Source organism: Balaenoptera borealis, assembly GCF_965194805.1.
Source record: "Balaenoptera borealis genome assembly, chromosome: 20".
Classification (NCBI taxonomy): domain Eukaryota; kingdom Metazoa; phylum Chordata; class Mammalia; order Artiodactyla; family Balaenopteridae; genus Balaenoptera; species Balaenoptera borealis.
Genome location: NC_138879.1, coordinates 5664173 through 5681722, shown reverse-complemented (window position 1 = coordinate 5681722; position 17550 = coordinate 5664173). Strand labels below are relative to the sequence as shown.

At 50.8% G+C, this 17550-nt stretch overlaps 2 protein-coding genes across 17 annotated transcripts in view; one reads left to right on the top strand and one right to left on the bottom strand.

Moving 5' to 3' along the window:
- Positions 1-171: 171 nt before the first annotated feature.
- On the bottom strand, positions 172-13806 carry COG1 (component of oligomeric golgi complex 1). Of its 5 annotated transcripts, none has more exons than XM_082372207.1 (15): positions 13449-13806; positions 10159-10403; positions 9842-10023; positions 9527-9697; positions 7063-7219; positions 6201-6411; positions 5034-5825; positions 4348-4494; positions 3719-3880; positions 2740-2867; positions 2156-2264; positions 1602-1711; positions 1443-1521; positions 941-978; positions 172-371 (listed from the first exon to the last, which is right to left on the bottom strand). In XM_082372207.1, exons 1-14 carry the CDS (start codon positions 13761-13763, stop codon positions 976-978), a joined length of 2811 nt encoding a protein of 936 aa, XP_082228333.1. In that variant the 5' UTR covers positions 13764-13806; the 3' UTR covers positions 172-371; positions 941-975. The 5 variants fall into 5 exon arrangements, with proteins under 5 accessions (XP_082228333.1, XP_082228331.1, XP_082228332.1 ...); XM_082372205.1 differs by having other exon boundaries at positions 941-975; XM_082372206.1 differs by having other exon boundaries at positions 172-978.
- The window catches only part of SLC39A11 (solute carrier family 39 member 11), a 423126-nt gene continuing 418610 nt past the window's right edge, over positions 13035-17550 (top strand). For 2 of the 12 annotated variants that reach the window (XM_082372223.1, XM_082372212.1), the window contains exon 1: positions 13920-14039. The gene's annotated coding sequence lies outside the window, so the exon portion shown is untranslated. Of the gene's footprint in view, positions 13365-13918; positions 14040-17550 lie in introns of those variants that run through there. The other 10 variants (XM_082372229.1, XM_082372228.1, XM_082372217.1 and 7 more) reach the window with 9 other exon arrangements.

Genomic DNA, 17550 nt, shown 5'->3' with positions numbered 1-17550 from the left:
TGACACAGTGTAAGCTCTCTGAACTGGTGTCTGAAGTCACAAGTGTTGTGAAACTATTGGACAAGGATTCACTTTATGCTTAAAGTAACCCCCGACGGGAACCAGGGGGCCCCATTCCACCACGGCAACTGGAAAGACTGGTGTGGCTTAGAAACAAATGAGCAGAGGCACTTCTAGAAGAAATAATGCAGGAGTATTTATTTAGAGAGACGGACTGTCCCGTGTCACTTGGTCATACTAGAGAGCCACCCAAGTTTGAACAGTGAGGGCGCAGACGAGTCCTCCTCCTCGGTGACAAGCTGTCTGAACAAGGAGCCAGCGTGCGTCGGGTCGTCTGCTCGGGAGAGTGCCGGGGGGACAGCAGCCTGCCGCTGTGCGTAGAGGAAAGTGCCTTAGCGTCTACTGGGCCCCCGGCCTGCTCGCCCTCCACTCCGCTTGGGGTCCACACAGCACACACAGCAGATCTGAGAAGCACGGACAGCTCTAGAAGGGGACTCTGCTTAGTCCAGATTGGGCAAGGACACGGGCAGAACGGGATTTTAGTACGTGACGGAAGTAAAATCTGAAGCTGAGGACGGTAGGAAGAGGGTAAACGTGTACCTTCTCTCCATGGTTTGTTTCTCTCATGCGGGTAGAGCTGAAAGGTCATTTACTTGAAGCAGAAACGGAGAGTTGTGAGGGAAAGGTACAGCACAGGCCTGGGCTTACAGAGTGGGAGGCTTGTGCAAAAACTTTTTTTTTTTTACTACCATCTCCCAAGTTTTAAAACCAGATGTTTGACGAGGATTTTGTATCTTACTGGGTTTGATGGCAGGGAATATGGAAAGGATACCTGGCGAATATTTTGTCTAATCAGAAAGCAAACAAGGATTAAATGCTGGAAGGAGGCAAGCTGTTGGAGCTCTCAGACACATGCGTACACAACACACTTCAGAAATACCCAGGAGGACTCCCGCAGGCTTAACGGATGGCAGCCTACTGAAACAAAACGTGTGTTAACAAGAACATGTAAACTTGAGAAAGCACATTTCCTTGTATTTCCCACCCGACTAAGAAATGAGAGGTGCAACCATCACTGGAACAAAGCAATTGTTTTTCCAAATAAGTACATAGTGAAGGAAGGGTTAGCAGTTAACTCTCTTACCCTGTTAAACACAAGAAGTATTCTCCGTCCCGTCCTGTGTATTTGCTACAGCCTTGGCAGCCCGAGATACATTTCTCTTATGAGGCTACTTGATAGTGTCAGTGGGCATCTCTTAAAACCTCTTATTAGCTCAAGCTAGTAACACCTTGTACTTCTATATTGCGCCGCCATTAAAAGCAGCACTAGTGCATCCTGTCATTTGGTTCTTTATTGGTTATTTAAAGGGGAGCTGATCGGGTGGTCTGGTGGGAGACGGGGCAGGATGGATGGGGATGAACCTCTCGTTCTGTGCACTAACCTGGGCTCTGGTTTCGATGCTTCTGCCGGCTGATTTGGCCTTTCGAGTGCTTGTCATGCTCAGTGGAAGAAGTCCAAACCTCCAAGACAAGATGAGGGCATTTCAGGAGAAGGACCAGGAAGCTTTGGGGCCCCAGCAGGAACCACTCAGAATCATTACCTGATCTGACTTGATGCTAGAGGCAGGATGTTATGGGCTTCCTGGGAGTTGAACGTACTGCTCCTGGGGGTGAACTGATTCTCTGTACCCGTCAGCAATCCAAAGAGAACCTGCCAGACGAGAGACGGAGCACGGTAATAGGCTGGGTGTTGAACTGTCCGCTTAAAAGAAAATTCTGTCGGTAATCAATCACTACTTTGTTTCTAACCATCCTTTTGGGGAGATGCTCTTTTGAGTGTGTTAATGCTCCAAGATCACTTTTATCACTGCCCACAGGTCAGAATCTCCGAGTCGAATAGCTCTTTGATTGTATTCCTCTTTCTGAGGCCTTGATAAAACCTGAATAGTCCTTATTCACAGCTAAAGGGGTCATCCCAGGGTTGCCTCAGCCCTGAGGTTTGATCTAATCCTCTTTTCGGCCCCTGTAACTAAACTCAGCTCTGTGTCTTAGCCCCTCTCCCCCCTACGTCCTGGAGCGTTATGTGCTGGGCAGGTCTGTGCTGTAATCTGAGCCCGTGGCGCTTCGTTCATGGTGAGCGAGTTTCCGGGCTTACCGAAGTCCGCTGCACCAGGCGGTTGAGGTTGCCCTGGAGGTGCGGTGTGAAAACGTCCAGGTCAAACGGGTCAATGAGCGCTTCAAGGTCGTCAGCCACTTTCTCAACTCTGCAAAAAGGATTGAGTGGGTCATTCTCCACGTTTTGTAGGACAGAAACCAATCTTTGGGTGTTTTAGTGCTAGAGAAACCCTGGAACTGGGTCTGTTCTCCTTAACTGCTTGCTGGCTTAGCCCCACTTGTCACTGATCATCGAGCTTAAATGATCCTCAGGAGTTTACACCTGATGGGATGTCCAAGTCCAGTCCACAACTTCCCCAGCTTGTTTCTGGGAAGGGTACCGGAGGCTCAAATCACACCCCACAGTTGGTAGGCTGACTCAGAAGAAAGGAATGCGATTCCACCTACTGCACTTGACTGTGGAATCTATCCAGCAGGTGGTCGTTCTTTATCTTGCTGGTAACATGAGCCCTTACTGTTGAAAACAACCACAACTAATGGGCAACGTGAGGCTGACTCCAGTGGCTTCCCAGAAAAGGGCTGCGCAGGTTTGGAAGGGATGCGGTGGGGGGTGAGCATACCTACCTGGGGTCCTGTTTGCTGCGGCCACTTTTCACCTCTTCACCCTTGGTCGTCAGAACGATGTGGAGATAACGCAGATCGTAAAGCAGCTGCAGTGCCCGATTCTGGGTCATTGGAAATGCACCTTCTTTCTGCAAATGAATTTCCCGTCCCCACCCATTAAGGGAGATGACTTGTTATCTGAGAATAAACAGCTTCAGGTTTTGGCTGCGTTTCAGCTGGTTATTTCAGAAGCTTTTTATACTCAGAAGGCCAGTTTAATCTCATAACAACAACAAAAATAAGTTATGTAAGATACCTGGTCTTCAACAAAACTAAAAACCTAATGGCAGGGAAGAGACCCAGCCCTTAAAAAAAGGTCTCAGGTGCTGTAGACAGTCATTTTAAAAGAAAAAAGCTCCTGGCATGAAGGAGAGGCCTTTTGAGGAAACTCAGGAGAGAAGACTTAATCTGAACTCCTTCGCAAGTCAGGAGTTGGTCCTGTCTCAAAAATGTTAGTAATGCAATGGGAGTACACACCAAAGGCAGAGGGCTGCAGAGCACTGAGGGCGTGGAGGGCTGGGCGACAGGAGCTCCCCACCGCGGGTGTGCTGTGCTTTGCTACTGTTCGCGCTCCCTCACACTACCACCCCCCCACCACCACCAAGGCAGCGCACGTGACCCCGCTGCATCCTGAGGAAACAGGTTAATGATCTGCCCAAAGCCTGCAGTGACCACGTGGCAGTGCTGAGCTTGGAAAGCAGGTCTTTCTACAAAACTTTGAGGCTTTCATCCTCGCCACTGGTACGGAACTGCCTTTTCAGTGATGACCAGCTTGACCCTTGGGAATGGGTGTGATTAAATTCGAGGAGCTGGAAGCCACAACCGATTAGATAGCCCGGGGCAAGTGGTCCTTATCACCTGGAATCCTGGGTGTGAACTGCCCAAACCCAAGAAAAAGCTACAGTTTTTGTTTTTAATGGGAAAAAATTCACACACCTACCTTCACCTGTTTTTCTTCTGAGAGTTTCTCATAGGCAGCTACTACTTGAACCAGACAGCTTTTCAGCATCTCCTGCAGCGTCACCTTGGGCAAGGCATGGCCTCCAACCCGATTAATTTCCTGGCATAAGCTCAACAGGAAGGACTGTACATACCAGGACGGCTAAAAGAACAAAGGAATGTCCAGTTGCCAACTTGCACCAATGCAACGAGACGGGCTAAGAGTGGATTCATTTACCCTACCTAGGCTTATACGCCAGGACCTTGACCCCTCCGGTCAGCCCCTCTCAGAGCAGACCAGTGAACAGATACGAGTGACGTCCGCTGTCATTCCCTTGGTGGCCTGGCACCGTGTTTTCCGTGGCTGTTTCCACTTTAGGGTGAGTGGTTCTCTAACTGGCACAGAGTCTGTGCTGCAAAAGGCAAGACTCATGCACTGACTCCTCGAACAGTCTCCTATCTCCTTGGCCCCACGCCCTCTTTGCCCCCAGAGTAGAAAGTTACACGTACTACTTGCAGCCCTTCCTCACAAGCTGTACGCTGAATGATTACTTCTCAAGTCTCGGTCCTTTCCACAGAGCAGGCTTTCCCCTGTCCAGTGGCGGGCCCCTCGTGGTGGCCCTTGCTCACCTGGACAGGCAGTCGGATCTTGGACGTGACGCTGCTGCCAGACTCTGCTTCCTCCTGGATTTCTACTTCATCCCAGCTGGTGGCCGTGGCCAGGACTGAGCCAGCGTCATCTAAAAGTAATGACTGGGTGAATCCATGAGCCAGAACCTGGTGATAGAAAGCAAATATCCATATAGGCCACTCAGAGCCTTTGTGGAGTTTGTCTCAACCTACTCGAGTCATCTTGAGACCAGCTTCTGCTGCTTGCGCTGTGTGTGGGATGGCGAGTGGCACACATCACTTTTCTTCTCACTGACCGCTGATGCCAGCAACGGGGATTTGGTTGCCAACTACCCTACAGATGTCAGGGGCCACCTCTTAAGACACCAGTGGAGACGATGATATTTAGGTTGAAGAGCAGAAAGCAGAGACCCTTGTCCAGGGAGAAAGTCTTTCATTCTCATCAGATGGAAGGAAAAAAATCCAGGGTTTCTGTCTATAAAATGTAGGCTAAAACGAATGGAAAAGTTTTTACATTTGAGCTGTCTGGCAGAGATAAATGAAAATAACCGTGTGAAATAAGAACTGTTATTCCCTTACTATTGGAAGGCCTCACTGAGCTTGGCCAGCCTAGACTAGGACAAAAAGGAGACACAAATGGGGACTTCCCGGCGGGCACAGAAGGAACACGTGTACGTGTCACTCACTTTCACAACCGCCGAGCTCCAGACCCGGTAGCCCATCACGCTCTGCTGTAGGAGGAGCTCCTTCACTTCCTGCCACTTGGCCTGCATGGGAATTATTTCCTGAGTTTTGCCCTTGCCCTGTTTTTTCAGAGCCCTAGAATCCCTTGCTGGTTTCTCGGTGCTCCCTGATTTTCCCAAGATACACTGCTTCAGGTGGGGACACAGCTCTCCCAGTGACTGGCAGAGCCTGGCCATGAAAAGGACCGAGTGTAGCTGGACCCCGTCGGGAGCGTCCTGCTGCCCTTGTACAGCCTGCTGGATGCTCCGCAGCTCCGCCTGGACGCAGTCCGTGATGTGCCCGACGCAGGCCGTGGAGTGCACCTGCAGCATCTCCTGCACGGTCCCCGCGTCTGCGTATCTGTCAAAGGCACAGTGCCTGGCTTGCGCGGGGGAGACGTCCTTGGGGGGTGACGGGTCGCCAGAGGGAAGGTAAGCCAGGAGGTCCTCCAGTTTCACCTTCAGTTTCGAATCTAGGGCAGAACAGAAGCTCTGTACACAAGGGCTAATGGCTTTTGCTTTCATGGAGAGCCCACTGCCCGGAAATTGAGCCCGGTTTGACACGCTGACCCAGGCAGCATCGGGAGGCAGGTCGCTGGGACTCTCGGACCAGAGGAAGAGAGACATGTTGTGCTCAAAGTGGATGTGCTTATTTGAAGTGGAGCTGCTGGTGCTACTTTCAAGTTCCCGCAAGGCTGAAACGAGGAGCTCTTTGGAACTGCTGGAGATGGAGTCAAAGCCTTCTTTTGTCAGAGTCTGAAAGCAAAGGAGAGAAGAGTTCTTTAAATCCCAGTTCTTTCCAGGAAACCTCAAAACCAGAGCACTAAGTGGCAATCTATCCCAACATCCAGTGTTCTCCGCCACGCTCAGAAAGATGGCACGGTGGTGGCAGAGAACGACGTCATCACTGATGGACGTGCATGTGCTCCCAACCACCCGACAGAGGCCTGGCCTCGTTTTCAGCACCAGAATCTGTTCATCTTTATGGCTCATTATCCAGAAGAGTCACCCCTGGGGTAAGTCGGCAGGGAAAGAATATACTTAGCGAGTGGCGGGAATCTCCCCAGGCAATCAAAAGATCACACCGGGATTGGCCACCGAACAGCTGGACCACGCGATTTCCCACCTCACCTGCAGTCGGTCAAGGAACAGCTGCTGCATCAAATCCTCCCAGAACAAGAGAGGCCTGTCCAGAAGCCGCCGACAGACCACATCCCAGCTGTGATGGATCGACTCGTTGGCAAGTAACTCCCACATGGCATCCCGGATCGCCGCGAGACCTTTCATGCTCGTCACGTACATAAGCAGGTTGCTGATCCCATTTTTAATGTCTTCATTACACCTGCAACAAAATCACTTTTCTTGGGCTTCATTAGTTTCATGGTTTTCACACCTTTATTAAGAAAAATAGCTGGACTCCACTTGGAAACCTCTTACCTGGGTCCTACTATGTAAATATCTATTATGTATCAGAGTGTTTATAAATATATAAACACTTCAAGGAGTTTGGGATTAACATATTCACACTACTATACATAAAACAGGTAAACAAGAACCTACTGTATTGCATAGGGAACCATACTCAATATCATGTAATAACCTATAATGGAAAACAATCTGAAAAAGAATATATATACGTATGTATAACTAAATCACTTTACTGTACGCTTGAAACTAACACAATATTGTAAATTAACTATACCTCAATTAAAAAAAACAAACACACACAACACTGCACTAAATAAAAGCATAGGAGTGGCAGAAGTCTAACATAAAGAGGGTCTAAAATCCTCTACGTCACATGTTGAAAGACAAATTCCCTCTTGGTTCTCCCAGAGGGGGCTAAGCGCTGTGAGGGTAGTGAGAGACGGCTGAGGTGGGGCTGGCCTCACCCAGAGCACTAGCCATAAGATCAGGGCTCTCCCTCCTTCCTGTGGTCACAGGCGAGGCTGGGTGGGTCCTGTCCCCCGCCAGGAAAGCTCTGGCTACTTACATGTGGATCCACTTCTGCAGCGTGTCTTTCAGGTACTCCTGGCTGATGGGACGCGCAAGCGTCCGGAGAGCCGGCTGGAACTCGACGACGGATGCGGGCAGGTGTTTGAACCAGCTGCACAGCTTCATGTCCTCCTGCAGAACACCAATGCCCTTTCCTAAGGAGAAGGCCAAGGGAGGGGTAATCGGGACCATCCTTTGAACAGCAAATTAATAAAGGACCTGGAAGGAATTTCCAAAAATCATCCAGTCTTCCTCTGGGCAGCCGGACTAGACCCCTGAAATAGGGGGAAAAAGAAAGCACAGAGTATGTCCATGCCTCCCCTCATCAGGGAGGGAGTGTGGCAGCTTCCCTCCAACTCTGCCATCCTATTGGTTGAGAAGGCAAAGGACAGAGAGGAAAGGAATGGGGGGAAAAAGAGAAAGGAGAAAAATGAGGGCTATGGAATGCTTGGCATTTTAAAAGTAGAACTTCCGTTGAAAGTTCTTCCGTTAGGAGAACTTCCGTTGAAAGATAAAGTGAGCCAGAAAGGAGACTGTTTAACACACGTCTGTGTCTGCAAATGACCTCAGGGCTGTCAACACATTCTGCTCGTTTCCTTTCTACCTTTGGCTGTGCTTCCTCCGTCTGACCTCTGAGTTCCGGAGTTTCCTGAGGCTCAGCCCTCCGTCATCCCCTCCTCTTGCTGATGATGTCATCCACCCCAAGGCCTCAAACAACAGCCATTGCAGACGCACTGTGTGTGTGTGTGTGTGTGTGTGTGTCTCCCCGGCCAGACCGCTCACTGCTCTCTTCTGGACCCACAGTTGCCTCTCCACCCCACATTCCCACTCCAAGGTCTCAGTTGTTTCCAAGGCAACATTTTCAAAAGTAAACTCGTCAGCAGCCCTTTCAAACCAACTCCTTGTCGAAGCCTCCTGCACTGTCAGTGGGAAGGTAAATCGGTGCCGCCACCATGGAGAGCAGTATGGAGGTTCCTTAAAAAACTAAAAATAGGTCTATCATATGATCCTGCAATCCCACTCCTCGGCATTTATCCAGAAAAGACGAAAACTCTAATTTGAAAAGATGCATGCGCCCCAGTGTTCACTGCAGCACTATTTACCACAGCCAAGACATGGAAGTAACCTAAATGTCTGTGGACAGATGAATGGATAAAGAAGACGTGGTACATATATACAATGGAATGTTACTCAGCCATAAAAAAGAATGAAATAATGCCACGTGCAGCAACATGGATGGAGCTAAAGGTTATCTCACTAAGTGAAGTAAGTCAGAGAAAGACAAATATCATATGATACCACTTATAGTGGAATCTTAAAAAATGATACAAACGAGCTTATTTACAAAACAGAAACAGACTCACAGACATAGAAAACAAACTTATGGTTACCAAAGGGGAAAAGGGCAGGGAGAGAGAAATGAGGAGTTTGGGATTAGCAGATACAAACTACTCTATATAAAACAGATAAACAACAAGGTCCTGCTGTATAGCACAGGGAACTATATTCAGTATCTTATAATAAACTATAATGGAAAAGAACCCTAAAAAAGAATATATAACTGAATCACTTTGTTATACACCAGGAACTAACATTGTAAATCAACTATACTTCAACAACAAAACAAAACAAAAAACTCCTTTCTAGTAAACTTGGACCCCTTCCTTCCACACCCTCTGCAGCCAATCCCTCATCAAATTGTCTGCTAAACACATGTCCGAGTTGCCCAATCAGCTCCATCTCTACTGCCCCCATCGTCTGTCACCTGGTTCATGGTGAGCTCTCAGTGTCCACTCCAGCCCCGGGGGGAACCACTGCCACATAAAAGCCAAACGCATTTAATTCCAATTGGGACAAATGCTGACAAATAAAAGTACAGGGTGCACGGGAACATATAACAGGAGGACCACCAAGCCTAGAAGGTCCTAGAAGGCTATCCACTGCTCTGTTCACACAGCGCTGTATTCTCTGGTCCCAAACGATAAACTGGCCACGTGTCTTCTCATGCTACTCCTCCCCTCACCCACTTCCCCTCAGCTTCCCCTGCTTTTTTTTCAGTTCCACATATACTAACATCCTCCTTGCCTCAGGACCTTTGCACCTCCTCTGCCTTTTGCCTGGAACTCTCTTCTTTGCCTGACTAACTCTTACTCAACCTTCAGGTTTCACTTTAAATATCCTGTCCTCAAGGAAGTCTCTGGCCTTGGTCCCTCCATTCAATGCTACCAAGTCAAGTTGTACTCTGCCTTTATAGCAATGACCAATATTGATATTAAGCAGATATCTGCATATCTGCAAGTTCAACATCTGCCTCTACCACTAGACTCTGACCTCCATGAAAGTGGGTCCATATCTGTCCAATTCACTGCTGTATCCCCAGAGCCCAGCACAGTAGCTGGCAGATGGCAGATGCTCAGTAAATGAATGAACCAGAAAATAAAAGAGGCTGGCTAAGAGCTCACCAGTAGGATGCTGGCCGGTGACGTTGTCCAGAGTAGAGAGGAGCATGCCACATGGCAGGGATGGATCCGGCAGCAGACCTTCCGGTAAAGTGTAGAAAAGGGCATGAGCTTGGTTCAAAGTGGTGGCCAGCAGCTCCACTAACGAGCAAATCTGAGACTTGACACCAGCACCTACGAGAAGAAACCATCCTCTTTTAAGAATCTCCTTCAGTAAAGTTAGAAACAGAGAACGCTGTGGAAGCTTCGGCCTCCCTCAGCTTGGCCTGCTCCATCCCCGTGTTTACGGCGCAAACGGTGGAGAGCAGCCACACCCACCGTGGTGCTGCTGGTTGAGCAGTTTCTGAATAGCTGCCTTTCTGGCCAGCAGGAAGTCCGCCAGGGCTTGGCGCGGAGAGCTGTCTTCTAAGAGCATCACAGAGCACAGGGCCTCGGCCACAGCTTGGTCGGACACGGCTTGGCATGTGAGCAGCATCTTGCTCTCATGCAGGATGGCTGACCTAGAGAGAGGATGGCAAAGGTCACAGGGAGCTTTTTACATCTTGGGAGAAGAACCCCAGTACCTCAGGAAAGGAGACACACTCCATAAAACTGGAGTCGGGGAGTACGGCCATCACCAGAGAAGGTCTTTTTACCGGAAGTGGCTGGCCGCCGCCAGCTGCTGGATGAGTATAGGGAACCGGGAGAGGACAGGGCTGTATCGGGAACTAGAAGAATCCAGCTGGAGCAGCTTGTGAAGGTGGCAGCACAGCAGGTAGAGCTGTGTGGCGTGGAGATACTGAGAGGCCTCCGTGGAGCTCCAGATCTTCTCAGGAATTTCTAGCAGTAGCTTGATCTGGGCAGCCATGGTGTAGAACTTCTCCTGGGACGGCTGCTGTAGCTGCGGGGAAAGGCACAGAGCTAAGTCAGGACAAACAAAAGCAAGGTCAGCGTGGGGCCGGCTAGGGGAGAAGTATGGGGGTATCTGGGGGGTACAAAGCTTTCATGAAGCCAGATTCAATGCCGCTCAGCAAGGCACCAAGGTTCGTGTAGCAGAATTACTGGAGTCAAGCTTTTCCCACCGGTTGCACCTTTGCTCCGTCCCATGGAGGGGCAAACCGAATCTGGTCATCGCACAGACAGGGTATCAGGGGGCCGATGCACCGCCCCTCGCGTGAGCTTTCCCCTTCCCTTGCTTGACGTTCGGCCTTCCTACATTTTCTCCTGCTGCTCTGAGTGCATCGTGGGCTTCTTTGCTGGCTGCTCCTCTTCACCGACCTTCCACCAAATCTTCACGTTGCACTCATCTCGGTCTGTCCTCTCCCTTCACGATTCTCCTCCCTGAAACGTCAGCGCCCGGCAGAACACCACCGCATCTTGTGGTCCTCGCCACTGCCCCGAATCCCCGTCGAGCCTTTTCTGCCGCTGCCAGACTTCTCCCCTTGGAACTTTCGCTGCTATTCTATAATCAGTGATCTAAAACTAAATTCATCTCCCTACCAAAAATTTTAGCCATCTGACCTCCCTCAGTATCTTTACATATATCATCACTCTGCCCCCAGATCCCAGGAAATTCATGTCCTTCTGATGGTTCTGTCGACATCTCTACAACCTAGGTTTCTTTCTTTCTTTCTTTCTTTCCTTCTTCCTTCCTTCCTTCCTTCCTTTCTTTTTGGCTGTGTTGGGTCTTCGTTTCTGTGCGAGGGCTTTCTCTAGTTGCGGCAAGCGGGGGCCACTCTTCATCGCGGTGCGCGGGCCCCTCACTATCGCGGCCTCTCTCGTTGCGGAGCACAGGCTCCAGACGCGCAGGCTCAGCAGTTGTGGCTCACGGGCCTAGTTGCTCCGCGGCATGTGGGATCTTCCCAGACCAGGGCTCGAACCCGTGTCCCCTGCATTGGCAGGCGGATTCTCAACCACTGCGCCACCAGGGAAGCGCCTACAACCTAGGTTTCTGCTACCACTTCCATGATTCTACTGCAAGTCACCATCATCTCACACTTCGGTGAAGCCAAAAACATTTCGCTTGCGCCGTGTTCACTCTCTGTCCCCTCCAACCTATCCTTTTCCTTTGCTGTCAAGTTAACCTTCTTCACAGGCCATTTAGATCGTACCTCTGCTCAGTTCTAAAAGGTTCCTTACTGCCTAGTATCTTAGCCTCTGGTGGCCAAGGGTTTCCTGTCCTTCCACTGCTTTCTCCAGGGACCCATTTAAAAGAAAAAAAAAAAACTTATTTATTTATTTGGCTGTGCCGGGTCTTAGCTGTGGCACACGGGATCTTAGTTGCGGCACGCGGGATCTCGTTCCCTCACCAGGGATCGAACCCAGGCCCCCTGCATTGGGAGTCTTAACCCGTGTTTAAGACTGGACCACCAGGGAAGTCCCTCTAGGGACCCTTGAATCCATTGGTTCTCAAGTGTGGGGAGGAGGAGGATTTCATCCCCCAGGGAACACGTGGCAGTCTCTGGGGACATTTCTGATTACCACAGTAGGGGACAGGAGTGCTACTGGCATCTAGTGGGAAGAAGCCAGGGATGCTTCTAAACAACCCATGATGCCCTGGATAAGCATCTCCAACAAGGAATGATCCAGTTCAAAATGTCAACGGCACCAAGGTTGACCGACCCTGCTTTAATCAAATTGATACTTGGTTTTAATTGTCTTTACATACTCCAGACCCCTATTCTAAATCTCATCTATCCTAAACGCCTCTCCTAACTGAGAAGGACCCGAGCCTGAAGTGACTTCCTTCAGAATTCTTATGGTAAATGTACACAATTATTCTGGGAATCAATCACCCATTATCCTAAAATGTCTTCTTCTGCTATTCTAAATTGTTTACATTTTTCTCATCAACTTTCCATGGATTTAATTTCTCAACTAGATTGTAAGCTCCTTTAGAGCAGAATTCTGATTCTTTGTGCCTTGAACACAGAAGGCACTCAAATTTTTGTGGGTTTGACTGAGAATAAATAAGATATAACAGGAATAAAAACAAATGTTTCCAAAAACAAGCCAGCACAAATTAGCTTAGGGAGGGATGAAGTCTCTCATTTCAGAAATTAGCGAAGAATTTCCAATCTTCTATGGTTCTATCGTGTGAGCCCAGCCTAATGACCTGCATTTTTCTAAAACCCAGACTGTATTAAAAAGCTCCAAACTGGAGCGAAACTGTACTTTTGCAATTTCTTCTTGCACGTCGCTACAAGGATCTCCCAGGTTTAAGGACAAGTGTTTACCGTTCTCACTCTCCACACCCTTTCACTCTGCCACCCTGAGTCAACGTTCTTCAGGAGCACAAAAGGCTGCTCCACTATTAGGATCAGCATTCTTCCACGTGGGGTCGAATCATTAGCGTCTGGGGCGGGGGGCAGGGGGGAACACTTCGCATCACCTGATTAGAATAACCTGAGTTCCTTAAAATGAAAATGTTCCGCTATTAAAAGACGAGAGCTTGTTGGCTGGTTACTAGCCTCCAGCGACTCCCACAGAGGGGAGCAGAGCTCTTTGGGGCCGTGGGAGTTATTCTTGGGAGTGGGGTGGGGGCGGGGCTGGAAGGAAGGAACGACTTGGGGGGACGGTGTCAACACGGGAGAACTCTGTTCCAGAAACAATGTCAGGAAACGTGATACAGGGAACGAGCTGAACTGTCTAGCGAGGGACCCCTGGCGTCTCCATCTCAGGTGGGAAGAGAAGCCCGGCGACCCCACGAGTGAGGTGAGCGGGGCGAGGCCCGGAAGCGCGGGAAGGCTCCCGAGGAGACGGCCGAGGGACCGCGGAGAACGGGTCAGCAGCAAGGGAAGGACCGCGGGCGTCCCCCCAGGAGCCGAGCGCAGGGGGGCGGCGGGGGCTCTTCCTGAGGCAGGTGAGGCCCCGCCGGGGGCGCCGACCGACCCGCGGGGGTGGGAGCGGCCGGGCCGGGGGCCGGGACCCGGGGCCCAGGGCTGACCTGCGGGTCCCGCGGCGGCCGGGGCGCGGCCGAGCCGGCCTGGCGGAGGCGGGCGCAGTACTGGTCGGTGGCCTTCACGGCGCCCACCAACCCCTCGGCGCAGCGGCGCATCTGGCCGATGGTGTCGACCGCCTCGATCAAGTCGCGGTACCGCTCGCCCACCATCTGCCGCAGCTCCTCCTTCTTGTGCTCGATCTCGGCCCGAACCTGGCGCTCCAGCCCGCGAATCTCCTCCGCGCCGTGGCTCTCGAAAAGCGCCGCGGGGTCCCGCAGATCCAGCCGCTTCAGAGCGGTGGAGGCGGCCGTGGCCGCCATGATGGACCCGTCAGCTGCCCCACAGGCTACTTCCGCCCGGCGCTACCGCCCGGCGGCCATCTTGGTTGGGGGCGGAAGCGCTTCCTGCCCGCTGAGGGCCATGCTTGTTCGGGGCGCATCGGGGCGGCCGAGGGGCGGGGCCGCCGATGGGCGGCACTTTTTTAAAGGGAAACTGTGTGGTTGTTGGATCGCTAAGGCTGGCGGTTCCTCTGCGGGTCCAGCCTCTAGCGGACCTGAAGACCCTCCCAGCGCGGGTGGAGCCTTTCCAAGTCGGAGGTAATTATAATCAAGCGCCCGCGGTCTGATTGCAACGCCTTCTCGTGATGCTCGTGTCCCTCACTAGGTCTATCGCGGCCCCGGGACAGGGGTTCTTCTCCTGAGACGGCGCAGTTGCACTCTCGGCTGGTCCCCTTCCCCTCGGCTCCCTCGGCCGCCCCTGTGTCCTGGCCCGGCTGGGAGCCGGGTGGGCGCACAGAGCTGACCGTAGGTGCTGGACCCTCACCCCTGGCTCTCGGCGTGCAGCCTTCTGGGGCGTCCTTGTTATTCGTTATTTACCCTGTCATCCACCTAATGCAATGTTAGGAAAAGGGAAGCGTGAGTCCGTTTTTGTGCATTGGAAAGTAACTTCATAGATGCTCTGGACCGGGCCTGAGCACCGGGACAGGCTGTCCCTTAAGGGGTGTGTGCGCGCTCCTTTGCTTCTGGTTTTCTTTTTTTAACTTTTGGGTTTATTTATTTATTTATTTATGGCTGTGTTGGGTCTTCGTTTCTGTGCGAGGGCTTTCTCCAGTTGCGGCGAGCGGGGGCCACTCTTCACCGCGGTGCGTGGGCCTCTCACCGTCGTGGCCTCTCCTGCTGCGGAGCACAGGCTCCAGACGCGCAGGCTCAGTAATTGTGGCTCACGGGCCTAGTTGCTCCGCGGCATGTGGGATCCTCCCAGACGAGGGCTCGAACCCATGTCCCCTGCATTGGCAGGCAGATTCTCAACCACTGCGCCACCAGGGAAGCCCCTGGTTTTCTTTTGTTGTTGGTTATTTCTTTGGGGTTTTCGTTTTGTGTTTCAAACCAGTGTTATACCATCAAAGATGTTTCCCCTGATATAACCTTACACTGGCACCAGTCTGGAGAGGAGGGTATTGGGCAGTGAGGAAACGACCCAAATGCCTGAGAAAACAACGCCTGGGGTTGGGGCAAGAGGGCCGGGTTGGGGGGAGGACGCCTAACGCTGACTCAGTGATAATGAAACTTGGAGAGTGTGGCCTGTCTCTTCTAAGAATTTCCAAGATCCTTCATTTAAAAAAAAAAGCATTTACTATTGAAGATTTCATATCCACACTAATGTAGAGAGAACGGTATAATGGGCCCACCAGCTGGGTTTTAACACTTACTAAGTCACGGTCAGTCTCATGTATATCCCTACCCACTCCCTCTCCTTCCCACCACCTCCATTATTTTGAGGTGAATCCTGTAAATAAACCATTCATTTATAATATTCTAGTTTACCTCACAATAGCCTTACGATCTAGGGAATTTTACAGGTGGATAACCTGGGCCCCAGAGAGGCAAACAGATTTTACTCAGTGTCATTTTCAAAGCCTGTCCACAAAATGCTCCCATACACTTCAGCCCTGCAGAGTAGGTAGGAATAATTATTCTATGCATGACAAAAAACCAGAGAAGCTTATTTATTCCTGCCCAAGTCACATGGTTACTAAGGGACAGAATCAGCCCTTAGACCTAGAATTCTGAATGCCTTTTCTACTTTGTCACACAACTTCCCACAAACTCAGAGCACTCCCTGGTGGCAGGTCTGCACTTTGCTGTCACTGCAGTGCCATTCTGTAGGGACACTTGTTGGTGTTTGACTTCCCAGCACCTGCAGAACCTCTTTTCTGTGTTTGAGAAAATTACCGCCTTACGGCAAGATCTGTTCCCCTTGCAGCTGAGCTGGGATCAGCCAATCAGACACAACCACCTAGGACTTTTTTTTTTTTTTAATAAAGATACTTTTCATTTATTATTTATTTATTTATTTTTGGCTGCATTTGGTCTTTGTTGCTGCGTGCAGGCTTTCTCTGGTTGCGGCGAGTGGGGGCTGCTCTTGGTTGCGGTGTGCAGGCTTCTCACTGCGGTGGCTTCTCTTGTTGCAGAGCACGGGCTCTAGGCACGCGGGCTCAGTAGTTGTGGCACGCGGGCTCAGTAGTTGTGGCTCACGGGCTCAGTAGTTGTGGCTCACGGGTTTAGCTGCTCCGCGGCATGTGGATCTTCCCGGACCAGGGCTCAAATCCGTGTCGCCTGCATTGGCAGGCGGATTCTTAACCAGTGGGCCACCAGGGAAGTCCCGCCTAGGACTTTATAGATGGAGAGCTAGTGATGTCCAGGAGCAGGGACAGATGGTGACAGAGGTGTCCCCTGCGAACATCCAGTCTCCAGGGGCAGCAGAGACACTGAATCCAGCTGCAACGCTCAGCTGCCAGTGCTGGCGGTGGTGCTGGCGACAGCTGTGGGTGACCACAATGACGTCCTCACCTGAATCGCTCTGAGGCGTGTTTTGACTGGGTTCTGAAGGTTAGCTTCCCTTTGTCCCTGTCTGTTCGCTGAGCCTGGTTCCCCAACTTTCCCAGAGATTCCATGAGTTGTCTGATATCTTATTGATAAATTCCATTTCTTTGAAAAGCAAAAACACTTTCAATTGCTTGCCTTAGAGACCCTAACTGACCCAGACTCCCCGAGTTTCCAGCTCCACGAGAGTTTGGCCGGCCTCTTTCAAACGGCAAGAGGGGGGAATGTCCGCAATCAGCTAGGGTTTGCACGGGGTGGCCGGCACTTGCGCGCACACCTGTCATTTCAGGTAGAGGAAAGGCGAGCTCGTCAGCTGACGTCACTGCAGCGTGTGTTCTGAAGGCAGGGCTTTCCCTACGCCTTCTCTCTGCCTCCCTAGCCACGCTCCCCAGCCTGCCCTGAAGATGTCACTGTTGCTCTTCTGCTTGCAGATCCAAGTGCCTAACGGAGGCTGCTAGCAAGCCGGCTTCTGGCCTGAGCGCTGCGAGAGCTCTGTGTCTTTGACTCCTTATTCTCCACATCTCCTTTTCCATCCTCCCTGCGTTGAAGAGGCAGCCCTTTCCTCTTCCGCATTCTGCTTTGTCGCCCCATAAAACCAGGATATGGGCAGAGAGCTCAGCTTCAGCAGCTGGGCAAGGAACTGAGCTGAACCAGGGGCAGAGAGGAGAAATAGTCTTTTATTTATTTTTTCTCTCAGGGAGGCACACAGGTAAGAGGCACCTCCTCGTTTTTTTGCCATCTTTTAATTTTGGCTTAGAGATGAGTGCATATGTGTGTATCGTGTGGCAGCTCGTGATGTCAGATTTTCTTCCTTTCACGTTAAATCTCTTTGGGTAGAATTTTAAGTATCCAGTATTTAAGTTCAAGAGATTACATGTAGATCCCCCTGGGCTCCTGAAGTCAAACCTAGACATTCTGCCAGTTATAATAGCTGTAGTTTGGAGCACCACCTAGGCACTCCGCATATATCTTTAATTCTCGCAATAATTCTATAGCATAGGTGGCCCTACACTCATTTGATTGGTAAAGCAAGGTTCAGCAGGACCAGGGAGTCCATCTGAGATTACACAGGTAGTCGACGGCTGAGTGTGTCTTCAGATCCCAGTTAGTTTGACTCTACAGTCCTTGATCTTTGTTGTATCGTTAGCTTCAAAGAAAATTTCAGAACATCAAGAGCCAGAAGAGCCAAACAATTCTGAAGCAAAATTCAGATGGTACCCACACT